This window comes from Bos grunniens, chromosome 8, assembly GCF_055505025.1.
Source record: "Bos grunniens cultivar Pamir isolate PY7600 chromosome 8, Bosgru_T2T1.0, whole genome shotgun sequence".
NCBI lineage: Eukaryota > Metazoa > Chordata > Mammalia > Artiodactyla > Bovidae > Bos > Bos grunniens.
In genome coordinates this window covers 99704731-99720034 of record NC_141172.1, presented here as the reverse complement: position 1 = coordinate 99720034, position 15304 = coordinate 99704731, and the positions used below count along the sequence as shown (strand labels likewise).

General features: G+C 41.3%; 1 protein-coding gene across 1 annotated transcript in view; it reads left to right on the top strand.

Annotated features, from left to right (window-relative positions):
• Positions 1-11047: 11047 nt before the first annotated feature.
• Positions 11048-15304, top strand: part of SVEP1 (sushi, von Willebrand factor type A, EGF and pentraxin domain containing 1) — a 207086-nt gene continuing 202829 nt past the window's right edge. Inside the window, exon 1 of the mRNA XM_086315927.1 lies at positions 11048-11963. Within this exon, the coding sequence (XP_086172053.1) occupies positions 11427-11963 (537 nt within the window). The 5' untranslated portion in view covers positions 11048-11426. The remainder of the gene's footprint in view (positions 11964-15304) is intronic.

Below are 15304 nucleotides of genomic sequence, written 5' to 3'. Positions count from 1 at the left end.
TCATGTTGATGATAATAATTATAGTGAAGCTAAGGCATCATCCAGACACAGTGAAATTCAAGGTAAATGTATATATTCAGTGAATAGAGGCTGATTTTATGTTGTTGAAGTTGTAGTTAGCTTGTTTATGAGAAGATATTTATTCACAGTGAATACAACTTTTAAAATATTTATGGGTAAAATTTAATATATCACGAAAATACAAAGCAAACCCTGAAAATATTTAAAAAGTTGTCAAAAGTGACTGTACCAGATTTTAACACACTTTCAGTCTTAAACAGATGGACTAGATTAAAGTGAATGGGGATATGGAGTGTTTGAATAATGTGTACAATAACATTGATTTAAAAGACAGAATAATTTATATCTTACAACCAAAACTGCTTATCTTTTTTTTCAAAATCTAATGGTATGTTTTACTGTTTGTCATATATTAGGTCACAAGAAATTTTAATAAGAGCAAGAATGTACAGTTCTGTTTTCTGACCCCGATGAAGTAAACTGAAAATTAATTTTAAAATAGTTTAACAAAATACACAAACAAATACTCAGAGTTAAAATAATAGCATGAAAAGAAAAGAAATTTCCCACTTAATAATTTCTGAACCAAAGAGGAAATAAAAATCTAATTATATGTTGCATAGAAAACAGTGGGACTTCCCTGGTGGCTCAGATGGTAAAGAATCTGTCTGCAATGCAGGAGACCTGGGTTTGATCCCTGAATTGGGAAGATCCCCTGGAGAAGGTCATGACAACTCACTCCAGTATTCTTGCCTGGAGAATCTCATGGACAGAGGAGCCCAGTGGGCTACAGTCCAAAAGGTCACAAAGAGTTGGATACAACTGAATGACTAAGCCCATACACACACACAGAAAACAACAATGACACCTTACATGAAGTTTAGCTGAAGTTACACTCAGTAGGAATGTTATCTTTAAGAGCTCTATTTAAAAGATAATAAGTGATAATGATAAAGGACTCAAGGAACTATAAAATATTATTCAGGATAAAAGCATAAATTAATGTATCAGAAAACAAGGAGTCCAAGCACTGGGTCCCTAAAAAGCACCAAAAAATAGATAAAATGTTTATGAAAGTAAAGTAAAATGACCAATGTATAACATTGGAAAGAAGCTAAATAATACCATTTATATGGAGGAGAATATAATAATTGAAAACGTATGCTATTTAAAAATTTTTGTTAATAATTTTTAAATCTACATTTAAATTAAGGACAATTTCCTAACTTAGAGTGTAAATTACTAAGACTTTCTTAAGAAGAGTGCAAGTTTAAATGAACAGATAACCTTGGGAAGAGTAGTAAAAGAAAATAAAATTGTTATTTAACTGTAAAGTGAACAGCTGAGCATGTACACCCACAATGATACCCGTTCTAAGTAGTAAGATGGTGTAAGTATATCCCACCCTATCTAATGACAACTGTAACATCTGGAGGGTGCATGTAACCACTACTTGAGGACCCAGAAAAGTTAATAAAGTAGATGACTTGGGGGAGAAGACCAGAATATAAAATACCACTGAATCAGCAGTGAGTTTACCATTTTCCCCCCTCTGAAATCCCTTGCGGCTCAGTGCTGTAGTCTGAAGCCACAAGTAGGCATGGGCACACAAAGAGATTCACAAGAGGCTTTCAAGTTCAGGCGTAGCGTGGAAAAGCACGTGTGCGTGTGTTTCCTCCCCCTGTTTGTGTATTTCCCAAACCTCAGGCAAGATATAAAGAAGAATCAAGTGAAAATTGTAGAACTGAAAAATATAATAACTAAAATTTAAAGTTTACTGAATGGGCTCAATAATGGACTCAACAGAAAAAGAGGAGTACTATCAATCGAGAATCATGTGAATAATATATATGTACCCAAGCAAATAGGTACATGTATGCACGCACATGCACATACCAAGTGATGAATGGGATGCTGAGCCATTAGAATGCATACATTTCTATTGTGAGTGAGCAATGCTACATGCAGCACCCTGAAAAATATTGTGGCTCTTTGTTATAGCACTGAACATACTTTACTATATGACCTAGTAACCCTACCTCTGGGTATTTATCCTAAGTCAATAAAAATTTAAGTTCACACAAAAACCTGTACACAACCTTAGATGAATTTCAAAGTTATTTTGCTGAATGAAAAGAAACTAATCTCAGAAAATTGCATACTATATGAATCCATTTATATGATTCTGCTGAATGAAAAGAAACTAATCTCAGAGAATTGCATACTATGTGAATCCATTTATATGATTCTTGAAACCGTAATGGAGAGCAGATCAGTTGGGTTGCCAGGCATTAGGGGTCAGGAGACAGTGTAACTACAAAAGTGAGCTTTTTCAAGTGATGGAACTATCCTGTATCCTGATTGTGGGTGTGGTTACATGAATCTGTGTATGTGTTTGAATTCATGGAACTGTACACCCACTAAAAGTCCATTTTACTGCATGATAATTTAAAACTAAATTTTATGAAGTAACTATAATTATGGCTGCCTCCGCATGGGAGTGGTGGTGTCATAGTTTGTCAATAGGAAATTAATTATCTTTTCTGATCTTTCTGTATTCCGCATGCTGGTGGGAGGGAAAAAATAGAGATAAAGATAAAAAGAATGTGCCTTTTAAAAACTTTTATCATTATTACTGTTTGTTTTTAGCAGAGCAACCTCAAGAATTATGGTGAAGATCACAAACTGAGTTTGGTTTGAACCTTGACCTTGGATATAATATCTATAAATATAAATGATACTGTTCTATTTTTTACAGGTTGAAAATGATGAAAGATGAACACATTAAGCTCTTACTTCTAAGTGGGCATGAGGGCTGGTCCTGTCAGTGAATCTAGAGTCCTTCAATGCATGTCCTTCTGGAAGAGAGTACCTTTGGAAAGTTGGTTTGTGAATTCAAGGATACAGGCAATGTTTTGGGCATGCTGTTTTGTGGATGACTATCTCTGAAGGAGTAGAGGCATTGGTCACTGTAAACATAATAGCCCAAGAGCATCCTAGAAACTGAGGGTGCCTTTTGTTACCACATGAAAAATTCTCAATCCATGTGCCTTTCGCCAGTTCAAGATGTAAGTCCTTACAAAGTTTAGCTGAGGATAGGTTCGAGGATAAAGGGTCAGATATGAGATCAGGTTATCGAAGGCAGTGCACTATAGATACAGATGCAGCGATGGACACAACTGATGTGTTAATTACCACCTTCACTGCAAGCTTGCATTGCTAGCAAGAGCCAACACGTTAAACATGCCAGGCATTAAAATGTAATAGCAATAAACCATTTCTGTTTCCAGACATTATGGCCACCTCATACAGCTCTATTTCTTCACCTATAGAAACGGAATGCCCATTATATTTACTTGAGGATTTATGGCAAGATCAAATTAAATAAGCACATAAAATGACACGTATTTAAACATTTTGTAAATCTGTATTTTGTGTTAAAAGTGGGCCTCCATGGTGGTTTAGCAGTAAAGAGTCTGCCTGTAATGCAGGAGACATGCGTTCAATACCTGGGTTGGGAAGATTCCCTAGAAAAGGAAATGGCAACCTACTCCAATATTCTTGCCTGGATAATCCCATGGAGAAGAGCCTGGTGGCTACAGTCCATGGGGTTGCAAGAGAATCAGACAGGATTTGGCAAATAAACAACTACCACAAGGTGTTAAAGCCAGATTGACAACACTTATTTTTATTATTTAATTGTTTAATTGCTTACAATGTCCAGTGCTAGGACTTTTCCATCATGAACTCCATCTTCAGATAATGCTACTTAAACAGTCACTGTACAGGGGAGAATGTTTTTTATTAAATTCACAACTGAAAGATCAGATCAGATCAGTCGCTCAGTCGTGTCTGACTCTTTGCGACCCCGTGAATCGCAGCACGCCAGGCTCCCTGTCTATCACCAACTCCTGGAGTTCACCAAGACTCACGTCCATCGAGTCAGTGATGCCATCCAGCCATCTCATCCTCTGTCGTCCCCTTCTCCTCCTGCCCCCAATCCCTCCCAGCATCAGAGTCTTTCCCAGTGAGTCAACTCTTCGCATGAGGTGGCCAAAGTACTGGAGTTTCAGCTTTAGCATCATTCCTTCCAAAGAACACCCAGGGCTGATCTCCTTTAGAATGGACTGGTTGGATCTCCTTGCAGTCCAAGGGACTCTCAAGAGTCTTCTCCAACACCACAGTTCAAAAGCATCTGAAAGATAGTCTTATAAAATACAGTCACGAGGTGGCATCTTCCTTCTGTCCCTCCTGCCTGTCGCTGTGGTTCACTAACACTGTGTGATGGATTTTAAAACAAGACTGCATGCCCAGCATGCGTGGAAAGTGAAACTTTTCCTCCCTCTGCTTCCATTAACTGGGCTTGATTCTTGACATCTCAGAAGGACATTTAGCTAGCACCACTCTCTGCTTTCTTTCTTCTCCTTCCCTCTCCCCTACCTCAAATCCATCCTGTCTTTTTAGAGCACCTGCTTTAATGCAGGAAGATGGTTGCTGTGAAGGGTGGAGTGGAGGTGGATGTGCCTAATAGAAGTCCCATTGGATAGGCAGGGATTGAGGTTCAGTTTCTTGTTTATCAGTGTGCAGCTAGCGAGAAAAATATAATGTATCCTGCATCCCTTACACCACCAACACACATGGCTTTCTCACAGAAGTCTTTATGTCATGAGATGAATCCCAGGTCATTTTTCTTAGTCTGGCTATGGTGTCATTTCAGTACTTTTAGGTTGCTTCTCAGTCTTAATTTTTGCTTGAGCAAAAGTTTTTTTTTTTTTTTTCAATTGAAGTATAGTTAATTTACAATGTTGTATTAATTATTGCTGTACAGCAAAGTGATTCAGTACATATATAACATACATTCTTTTTAATATTCTCTCCCATTATGGCTTATCATAGGATGCTAAATATACTTCTTTGTGCTATACAGTAAGACCTTGTCGTTTATTCATTATACACATAAAAGCTCACATCTGTTAACCTCAACCTCCCCCTCCATCCCTCCCCCTAACCTCTTGTGTTTTGCTGCAAGTTTTACTTTTGTTTGAGGTTTGAAGGACTTGTCAACAAAACAAACCACTTGTCATACACATAAACAATTTCAATATTTAGTAGAGGGTTAATTGACTTAATTTTAATATACAGTCATTAAAAGAAGAGGAATAGAAACAATAAAGAATAGTAACAGCACATATATCAGCAATTGGGCTGACCAACATACAGATTTAAACAGCGCTGGGAAGTCCCTCATTAACAGCAAACTGGAGTCCCAATTGGGAAAAGGTCCCAGGCAGTGTGTTGACCCAACAGGTGAGACTTCAGATTAAAGTTTGGTGGGCTCCTGCTTATAATCCCAGGCGGCAGACTGATTTATGTGCAAAACTTCAGCTCTGTTTTTACTTGAACCTTTTTACAATGCTGTGTGTTTAACCTTGTGAATCATAGCATTTGGTTAGAACCCAGGGGGCTGGCCAGACCTCCAGGGGCTCAAGAATTCCAAGACCTTTCTCACCTAAGGTGCTGCCTGACTTACTATGCTTGCATGTAAGCATGGAATCCAAGCAGTGTCCAGGCAGAGCAGAAGCATGTCAAAGGCTTGCTCTCCTGCTTCTGAAGCCTTTTCCATTTTAATTTCCGTAACACTTGGCAGCCATCAGTCTGTTCTCTATGCCCGTGATTCTGTTTCTGTTTCATAGGTAAGTTCCTTTGTGTCATATTTTGGATTCTACGTATAAGTGATATCACATGGTATTTGTCTTTCTCTCTCTGACTTACTTCCTATAGTGAAAGTTTATCTTGTCTTGTGTCTGTTAATTGTCGTACAGGCCAGGGTTTCTGAGCCTCGGCACTCCTGACACATTGAGCGGAATGGTTGTGGGAGCTGTTCCATGCATCGTAGGATGTTTAGTTGCATTCCCCACGTCTACACTAGATGCCGGTAGCACGGTCCCCCCCATACACACAGATCTCCAGACATTTCCTGGTCTTCCCTGGTGGTAGGGGTAGGGAAGTTGGTGGGGTGCAAAATCACCCCCCAGGAGAATCACTGCCTTAGACCAAAGAACATAACACACTAGAGAGCTCTGGGGGGCAGTGCCAAGCACAGAGCAGTAATCTTGGCAACATACAGGCAAGATTTCTCTAAGTCTCCACTCCTTATCACAAGCATAGGTAATGTAGACCTGACTGTTTAGCTCATTGGAAATATACAATGCCAGAGTATGTTGGTCTTATGCTTTTGCCCCTAGGACATGTGTCAGAATTATCCAGGAAACTTTAAATGTACTTAGATCCACAGCAGAACATCGTTACTTCATCAATACTTTGAAAACAAGGCATTTACTAGAATAGTTGATTGGTAATATTATTTAATAGGGTCATGAACAAGTACACATTACTATATGACAAATACAATTTTAAAGAACATTTTAATAACTATTTTAGTATAATTGGGTGGTTTTTTTGGTGCCAAAAAAAGACAAAGATTCCAAGAAGAGCTGGGATGAAAAATGTAGAAAAGAAGAATTTTATCAAATACCCACAGTTGCTCAATTACAAACTTCTGCTAGAGTTCACTGCTCCTAAGTACTTCACCATAGTTATAGGTAATATAGCAGGCACCAAGTGCATTTACTATCCCCAACTAAAGATCAGAAAGTCCTTGCGAAAACTGATTTTTAACTCTTTTCTATAGGAATCTCCTCAATGTTAGGGCAGATTAAGCTTCCCAGAATTTTCTCGATTCTTCTTTTTGAACTCAGCTGTTTTCCCATTTCATATGACTCAATATTGTCATTGTTTGCTGTGTTCACCAAATGTTTCTAGCTTTCTGATTTCTAGAGCAATGTTAAGATTGTACTTCACAACCTTTGGAAGTATACATGGCCATCTTTTTTTAGCAAGGAAATGAAACAAGTGATGTGTTTTGGAGTAGTGAGTAATTCATTATATCCTCCTTTCTCTCCCATAGCATTTATGAAAGATGTATTGAGAGGATAGCTCCCATGGCTCCAGGTTTGAGTTTATTATACAGGATCAAGTTCAGCTGAATGTAACAGGAAAACTCAAAAGGGGGTAGAGAGTCAGTCTGAGATGAGTATGGTGGTTCTGCTCTGCGAAGTGTGCAGGAATCCATGCTCTTTCTAGATTACTCCTCACCTGTTGCTTGAATGTGGCCATTATTCTCATGATCCAAGATGGCTGCTAGAGGTCTGCCACCAGGTTCATGTTCCAGGTAGAAAATGGAATAAGGGATGAAAGGAGGAGACAACAGACAAAAGGAGCAGCTGTCTTTTAAAGAGGTTTTCTGAAGCTGCCACACAAAACCAGGATTTGTATATCATTGCCCAGAACCTAGCTACATGGCTGCATCCATCCACAACAGAAGCTGGGATGTATAACCTTCATTTTGGATAATTTTGTGCCCAGCAAAAACTTAGGAGCTCTATATCTCTTCTAGACCCTTCTAGAATAGATATACTAGATAAGTGACTGAGAGTCTCTGCCACAGTAAGCATATGACCTAAGTTAGGGCCACCTGATCTGCCTCTTGAGAAATCTGTATGCAGGTTAGGAAGCAACAGTTAGAACTGGACATGGAACAACAGACTGGTTCCAAATAGGAAAAGGAGTACGTCAAGGCTGTATATTGTCACCCTGCTTATTTAACTTATATGCAGAGTACATCATGAGAAACGCTGGACTGGAAGAAACACAAGCTGGAATCAAGATTGCCGGGCGAAATATCAATAACCTCAGACATGCAGATGACACCACCCTTATGGCAGAAAGTGAAGAAGAACTCAAAAGCCTCTTGATGAAAGTGAAAGTGGAGAGTGAAAAAGTTGGCTTAAAGCTCAACATTCAGAAAACGAAGATCATGGCATCCGGTCCCATCACTTCATAGGAAATAGATGGGGAAACAGTGGAAACAGTGTCAGACTTTATTTTTTGGGGCTCCAAAATAACTGCAGATAGTGATTGCAGCCATGAAATTAAAAGACGCTTACTCCTTGGAAGGAAAGTTATGACCAGCCTAGATAGCATATTGAAAAGCAGAGACATTACTTTGCCAACAAAGGTCCGTCTAGTCAAGGCTATGGTTTTTCCTGTGGTCACATATGGATGTGAGAGCTGGACTGTGAAGAAGGCTGAGCAATGAAGAATTGATACTTTTGAACTGTGGTGTTGGAGAAGACTCTTGAGAGTCCCTTGGACTGCAAGGAGATCCAACCAGTCCATTCTAAAGGAGATCAGCCCTGGGATTTCTTTGGAGGAAATGATGCTGAAGCTGAAACTCCAGTACTTTGGCCACCTCATGAGAAGAGCTGACTCATTGGAAAAGACTCTGATGCTGGGAGGGATTGAGGGCAGGAGGAGAAGGGGACGCCAGAGGATGAGATGGCTGGATGGCATCACTGACTCGTTGGACGTGAGTCTGAGTGAACTCTGGGAGTTGGTGATGGACAGGGAGGCCTGGCGTGCTGCGATTCATGGGGTCGCAAAGAGTCGGACACGACTGAGCGACTGAACTGAACTGAACTGAACTGAGGGCAATTATAATGGCCCATGCATTCCACTGCTTCCCTGGTAGCTCAGACAGTAAAGAATCTGCCTTTGCAGGAGACCTAGGTTCAGTCCCTGGGTTGGAAAGATCCTCTGGTGGAGGGCATGGCAACCCACTCCAGTGTTCTTGCTTGGAGAATCCGCATGGACAGAGAAGCCTGGAGGGCTACAGTCCATGGGTCTCAAAGAGCCAGACACGACTGAGCGACTGAGCACAGCACATGCCCTCCCTAGTGTTGGGCTAGGGATGGGCAGATAACCCATGCATGCTTCAGTGACATCTTTCTCTAAGGTCACGATGGTGATCGTTTTTACTGAATTATTTTTAACTTGAGCTCCTGGGGAAAAGTCTTTCCTTTTCAGTTGATAAATCTGAAGACACAAATGAAATCTAACATTCTAAGAGAAACAGAAGCGAGAGGAAAATGGAAGACTTAGGTCGTTCTTGATTTCCTTTTCCAAGCTTTTTTGAGACAAATCCACCCTTGCCGTTTCTCCAGTTGTTACTGAGCCAAGAAATCCCTTCTTGTTTACATTGAGGAGAAGCTGGGTGCCTATTGCTTGCAACCAAAAAGTACTAAAACAATCGTCTACCTCTCTGGGTTTTCGTGGGGACAGGAGTGAGTACACGTAGTAGTTGCCATGGTCCCTGGCACATAAAGGTCCTGAAATGTTAGCTCTTAATGATGTATTTGAAATAACACAGAGTAGATGAAATTTGGACAGACTTCTTCTTTTTCAACAGTCTCAGCTCAAATGAGGTCTTGCTTATTCCCCAGGAAGATCCAGGAAGATTGAGAATTTTTTCTTCTTGCTCCCTATTCCCCATCCTTGCAATCGTCCTACTGCTCTATAATCGTTTGCAGAGTCTGTTTTCTCTTCTGATAGCCTTTGAACTTCTGGAAGATTAGAACTGAGTCTTATTCGGCTTTAATACCTCAGTATCTAATATTCTGGCATGGTAGATGGTCAAGAAATATTACTAGGAAAATAAAGATCTGAAGAGTATTCATTATTAAATGTGGAAATAATAGCAATCAGCATTTGTAGACTACATGCTATATTCTAAGTGCTAGTCTAAGAACTTTGTATGATATCTTCCCAATAACTTTAATATGCTATTATTTAATATCACTCCATTTTACAGATGAGCAAACTGATGTCAAGGTCATACAACTACTGAATGGCGGAATCCAGATTTCATTCCAGGCAAACGGAGTCCAGAGCCCTAAAACTTCAACCATTATATACACTGTGAAGATATTTCATTAAATACAGATGGAATTAAATCATCTGACATTAGAGACAAAGGAAATTCTGAGATTATTGATTTCCATCATGAAACAGATATAGAAACTGAAGCTAAGACTTGGAAGTGTCTTGGTTCAGGTGATTTATATAATTGCAGAAACGTATCTGCACAAGGCTCCTGACTCCTCACTAGAATTACTTTTGCAAAGTTTACTCCATCTCTTCTGCAAAGTTTCCTCCTTCTTTGCACTTGCATACCCCTTTCAGGGTTTTGTTTTGGGGAAAAAAAACTACCCCAAGGTGGCAACCTGTGTAGGTATGTAGTTATGTGTTAGGTGCCATTTAAAGTCAAGGAGGTAAGCCTCTGTGAGTCTCACCTGTTGAAACAGGCCATGGGCATATGAGAGAGGACTGGGGGATAGAAACTCTTACTCATCATCAGATTTCAGCACAAACTTCACGTCCTCAGTGAAGGCTTCCCTGATCTTTCAAGGTCAAGTCTATCTGCCTAAGATCTTCATAGAATTTAGCATGGTCAGATGTAATTATATACATTATTTCTGAAATATCTGGTTAATGGTCATCTCACTTGTTACCCTGTAAGTTTCTTGGGGACAAGATCTATGTCAATTTGTGTTCCTCCTTATATCCCGGGTGTCCTAGCACACAACAGGTGCTCAAAAATATTTGCTAAATGAATGAAGGGGTAACCAAATGGATGAATAAATAAATGCATGCGTGCAGCGCCACGGCAGTCATTCTATGGGCTGCATAGGGGTAGATGCAACCCCAATATATTGTGACCAGAGGGGACCCTCAAGAGGACACACACACACCCCACCGATCAGAAAGCCCCACCAACAAAAGTCGAATAAAACATCCAGTTGGAGAAGGCTTTGAGGTTTCTCCGGACAGGGGGAAAGAGACACAAAAGGTGAGCAAGCAATTTTCAAAGGATGCTTTCAACTCCCTGGCCAGTCCGTGTGTGTTTTCCTCTACAAAGTGTTTCCAATTACTGTGGCACTCTCGGTATCTGGATCCATCTCCAGTGAATTCCTCTGCGGCTCCTGCCAGACATATGGGATCAATCAGGGCTTCGGCGCTGGTGCGCTTGCTGCGGGAATGTTGACAGCCTGACAGACGCGGGGTTCTGGTGTCATGGAATCTCCGAGAGTCTTTGGCTTGAACCCGGGAGGAGAAGGGGGAGGAGAGAGATAGAGGCAGAGATAGAGGAAGGCGAGGGGAGAGGGAGACAGAGGAGGGAGAGAAGGAGGGAAGCGGGAGATTCTTCTTGACTGCCCCCTTGCCTTCAAACATTTTATAGGCTTCAGGGAGAGCGAGGAGGAGGAGGAGTAAGGGGAGAGAAAAGACGGGAGCGAGAGGGGTAGCGAGCGCGCGCCTTCCCTCCCTAATCCTCGGGCTGCCGGAGGAGTCTGGACTGTGTCCCCAGTGTCAGATGAGAGAGCGCTGAGGCTCGCGGCCGCCGTCCCACGCCCCGCGCCGCGCACGCCCCTCGGCGACCCCGGCGCCCGAGCATCTCTCCGCGCTGGGCAGACGCCTGCGCTCCGGGCGGCCGCTCCGTCTCTAGCGCAATGTGGGCGCGCCTGGCCTTTTGTTGCTGGGGTCTGGCGCTGGTTTCAGGCTGGGCGACCTTTCAGCAGCTGTCCCCGTCGCGCAATTTCAGCTTCCGCCTCTTCCCCGAGGCGGCGCCCGGAGCCCCCGGGCGGCTGCCGGAGCCGCCCGCGCCCAGCGAGGACGCGGCGGCCGCGGAGAGCAAAGTGGAGCGGCTGGGCCAGGCGTTCCGGCGACGCGTGCGGAGGCTGCGAGAGCTCAGCGAGCGCCTGGAGCTCGTCTTCCTGGTGGACGAGTCGTCCAGCGTGGGCCAAGCCAACTTCCTCAGCGAGCTCAAGTTCGTCCGCAAGCTGCTGTCCGACTTCCCCGTGGTGCCCACGGCCACGCGCGTGGCCATCGTGACCTTCTCGTCCAAGAACAACGTGGTGCCGCGCGTCGATTACATCTCCTCCCGCCGCGCGCACCAACACAAGTGCGCGCTGCTCAGCCGCGAGATCCCGGCCATCACCTACCGAGGCGGTGGCACCTACACCAAGGGCGCCTTCCAGCAAGCCGCGGTAAGGTGCCCTTCCCACCCACCACCGCCTGCCCGGCAATAAGCCGGGCTCAGCCTCGGGCCAGCCATAGCACCCCAAGTCAAGCGTCCCCATCTCCAAAGTCAGAATCATACCTATCCTGTTGTGGAAGGGAGGGGGTTCCCTTGGAAGGATGGGTTTTAAAGGCTTAAGGAGATGTCAGGTTCATTAAGTGGTCTTTGAGAACTCTATTAGGAAGGAGTCATTGAGATGCTGTTCACATTCACTGTCGTGGGAACAAACTGTGGGCAAACTAACAGGTGAGTATGTTTTAGAAAGTGTCACTAAAGGTAAGAGGTGGAGCGACCTGAACATTTCCCCAATTCTGGGATGTGATTTTATATTTTCAATATGCACTTCGTTGCTCTGAGTCCTTTACCAGACTTTTAAAAGAAGGAAGTCAGTTTCAGATGCTGGACTTTTACTTTGCCAAAATTTAACTTTTTTTGGTTACAGTGTAATGCATATTCATTTGAAGAAAATTTAGAGCCTATAGAGATGTTGGGCACACGATAGCAAGCCAGCGTGTGTGAAATGAATGAAACCAGCAGAGAAAAAGGGGGGAAAACCGTCTAATCTCATCACCCTTAAAAAGCCACTGTTTACATGTTGTTGAATATTTTCCCATTATGCACATCTGCTCATACTTTAAAACAAACTAGTGTCTTGCTGTTTTGTAGCCTACATTTTTCACTTGTTATATCATGAAATGACCTATATCATTATATATCTAATATAATGTAGTTATTATATACCGACCTTTCTTGCTAGATTATTATAGTTTATAATCTATTTGACCTGTCATCTGTTGTCAAACAAAGGTTTTGGTAAACACAAATATTTATAGACCCCTTTGATTACTTTCTTAGGAAGAATTTCTGTAAAGTTGCTAAATTAAGAGATGTGAACATCTGTAAACTACTTGATACATTTTGTCCAGTTCTGCCTTGGAGGGTTGTATAGATTTACATTCCCATCAGCAGAGTTGCCGCACACCCCACCCCACAGCTCAGTTTGTAAAGAATCTGCCTGCAATGCAGGAGACCCGGGTTGGATTCCTGGGTCTGGAAGATCCCCTGGAGAAGGGATATGCTACCTACCCAAGTGTTTTTGGACTTCCCTCATGGCTCAGCTGGTAAAGAATCCGCCTGCAATGCGGGAGACCTGGGTTCAATCCCTGGGTTGGGAAGATTCCCCTGGAGATGGGAAAGGCTACCCACTCCAGTATTATGGCCTGGAGAATTCCATGGGCTGTATAGTCCATAGGGCTCCAAAGAGTTGGACACAACTGAATGACTTTCACTTCACTTCAGCAGAGTACCACAGCAGTAAGTTTGCCACAGGGTCACCAGTAACATGTGCCAATATTTTTAATGTCTTTGCCTATTTGGTAGGTGAACAGAGGTATCATTTTAGCAAATTCAATTGTTTTCATTTTATTGTGGAATGAGTATTTTCTAATACATTTACTGGGCATTTGTATTTTTCCTTTGATGATTACCTGGTCATTGTTTTTGACCATTTTGCAACTATGGTGTATGTTTGTTTGTTGGTTTGGTCATTTGTAAAAGCTCTTCATATAGTAAGACCGGTAACTATTTGTATACATGCTACAATTGTATTTTTCCAGCTCACTGCCTTTTGCTTTTGTTTATCACAGTGTGGTTAAATGGATGATTTAAATTTGTATATAGTCAAATCTATCAAACTTTGTCTTTAAGATCCTACATTTGCTTATATTCTTAGCATGGCTTTCTCATTTCCCATATCAGAGAAATATTTTCCCATCTCACAGTTTAATCTATCAGGAGTTTATTTTAGTGTATGGTATGACAAAGATGTCTAACTGTATTTTTTAATAGTTAAACAGTTTCCCCAGCATCATGTGTTTACCAGCCATTCATCCTTTTCCAATTTAATTGAATGCCTCTTTTGTCATACACTAAGAGTTTATGGGTATTTGAGCTTCTCCTGGCCTTCTATGAATTTTGTATTATCCTGGATAATAGATAGTTCATCCTATTATCTATCTATTACTTTCAAGCTTTGCAAAAATGATTTAATTATTATAACTTTACAACCTATTTAAATACCTGATCATGAGAAGTCTCCATTTTCTTATTTTTTTCTCTTTAAGTCAATTCTCATATATTTATTAATATGAAGTTTTCATTCATTTTCACATATTCCAAATGAAACTAGCCAAGATTTTGATTTCATTATAGAAAATATAGAATTAACTTGGGAATTATTTACATTTTATAATTATAGTCCTTCCAAGTCAAGACTACAGTATGTCCATTTTTAACCAGTTCTTTTCATATCCTTCAATAAAGTTATAGATTTCTAGTAATTAAGTCCTGCATATATTTTTCAAATTTAGACTTAAATGTATTCCATTCAATATTGCTATCATGAATAGCATCTTTACAAATTAAATGTTAAACAAGTATTCTTTTTTAAAATTAAAAAAATTCTATTGTAGTATATTTTATTTACAATGTTGTGTTAATTTCTGCTATACAGCCAAGTGACTCAGTTATACATATATTTCCATATTCTTTTCCATTATGGTTTATCACAGGATATTGAATATAGTTCCCTATGCTATGTAGCAGGACCTCATTATTAATCCATCCTGTATATGCTAGTTTACATTTGCGAATCCCAAACACCCAATCCTTCCCTCCCTGACTTCCCTTCCCCATGGCAAACAGTCTTTTCTTTATATCTGTGAATCTGTTTCTGTTTCACAGACGTGTTCATTTGTGTTGTGTTTTAGAATCCATGTATAAGTGATATCATATGGTCATTGTCTTTCTCTTTCTGACTTACCTCACTCGGTATGATAATCTTCAGGTTCATCTATGTTGCTGCGCGTGGCATTATTTCATCCATTTCGATGGCTGAGTAGTATTCCATTGTATATATGTACCGCATCTTCTATATCCATGCATCTGTTGATGTTTAGGTTGTTTCCAGGTCTTGGTTATTGTAAATAGTGCTGCTATTAACAGAGAGGTGCGTGTATTTTTTCAAATTATAGTTTTGCCTGGGTATATGCCCAGGAGTGGGATTTCTGGCTCTTATGGCAACTCTGTTTTTAATTTAAGAAGCCTCCATTCTGTTCTCCATAGCACCTGCACTGATTTACATTCCCGCCAGGGGTGTTGGAGGGCTCCCTTTTCTCCGCGCCCTCTCCAGCATTTGTTGTTCTGTGCTAAGTCACTTCAGTTGTGTCTGACTCTTTGTGACCCTAAGGACTGTAGCCCACCAGCCTCCTCTGTCCTTGGGATTCTCCAGGCAAGAATACTGGAGTGGGT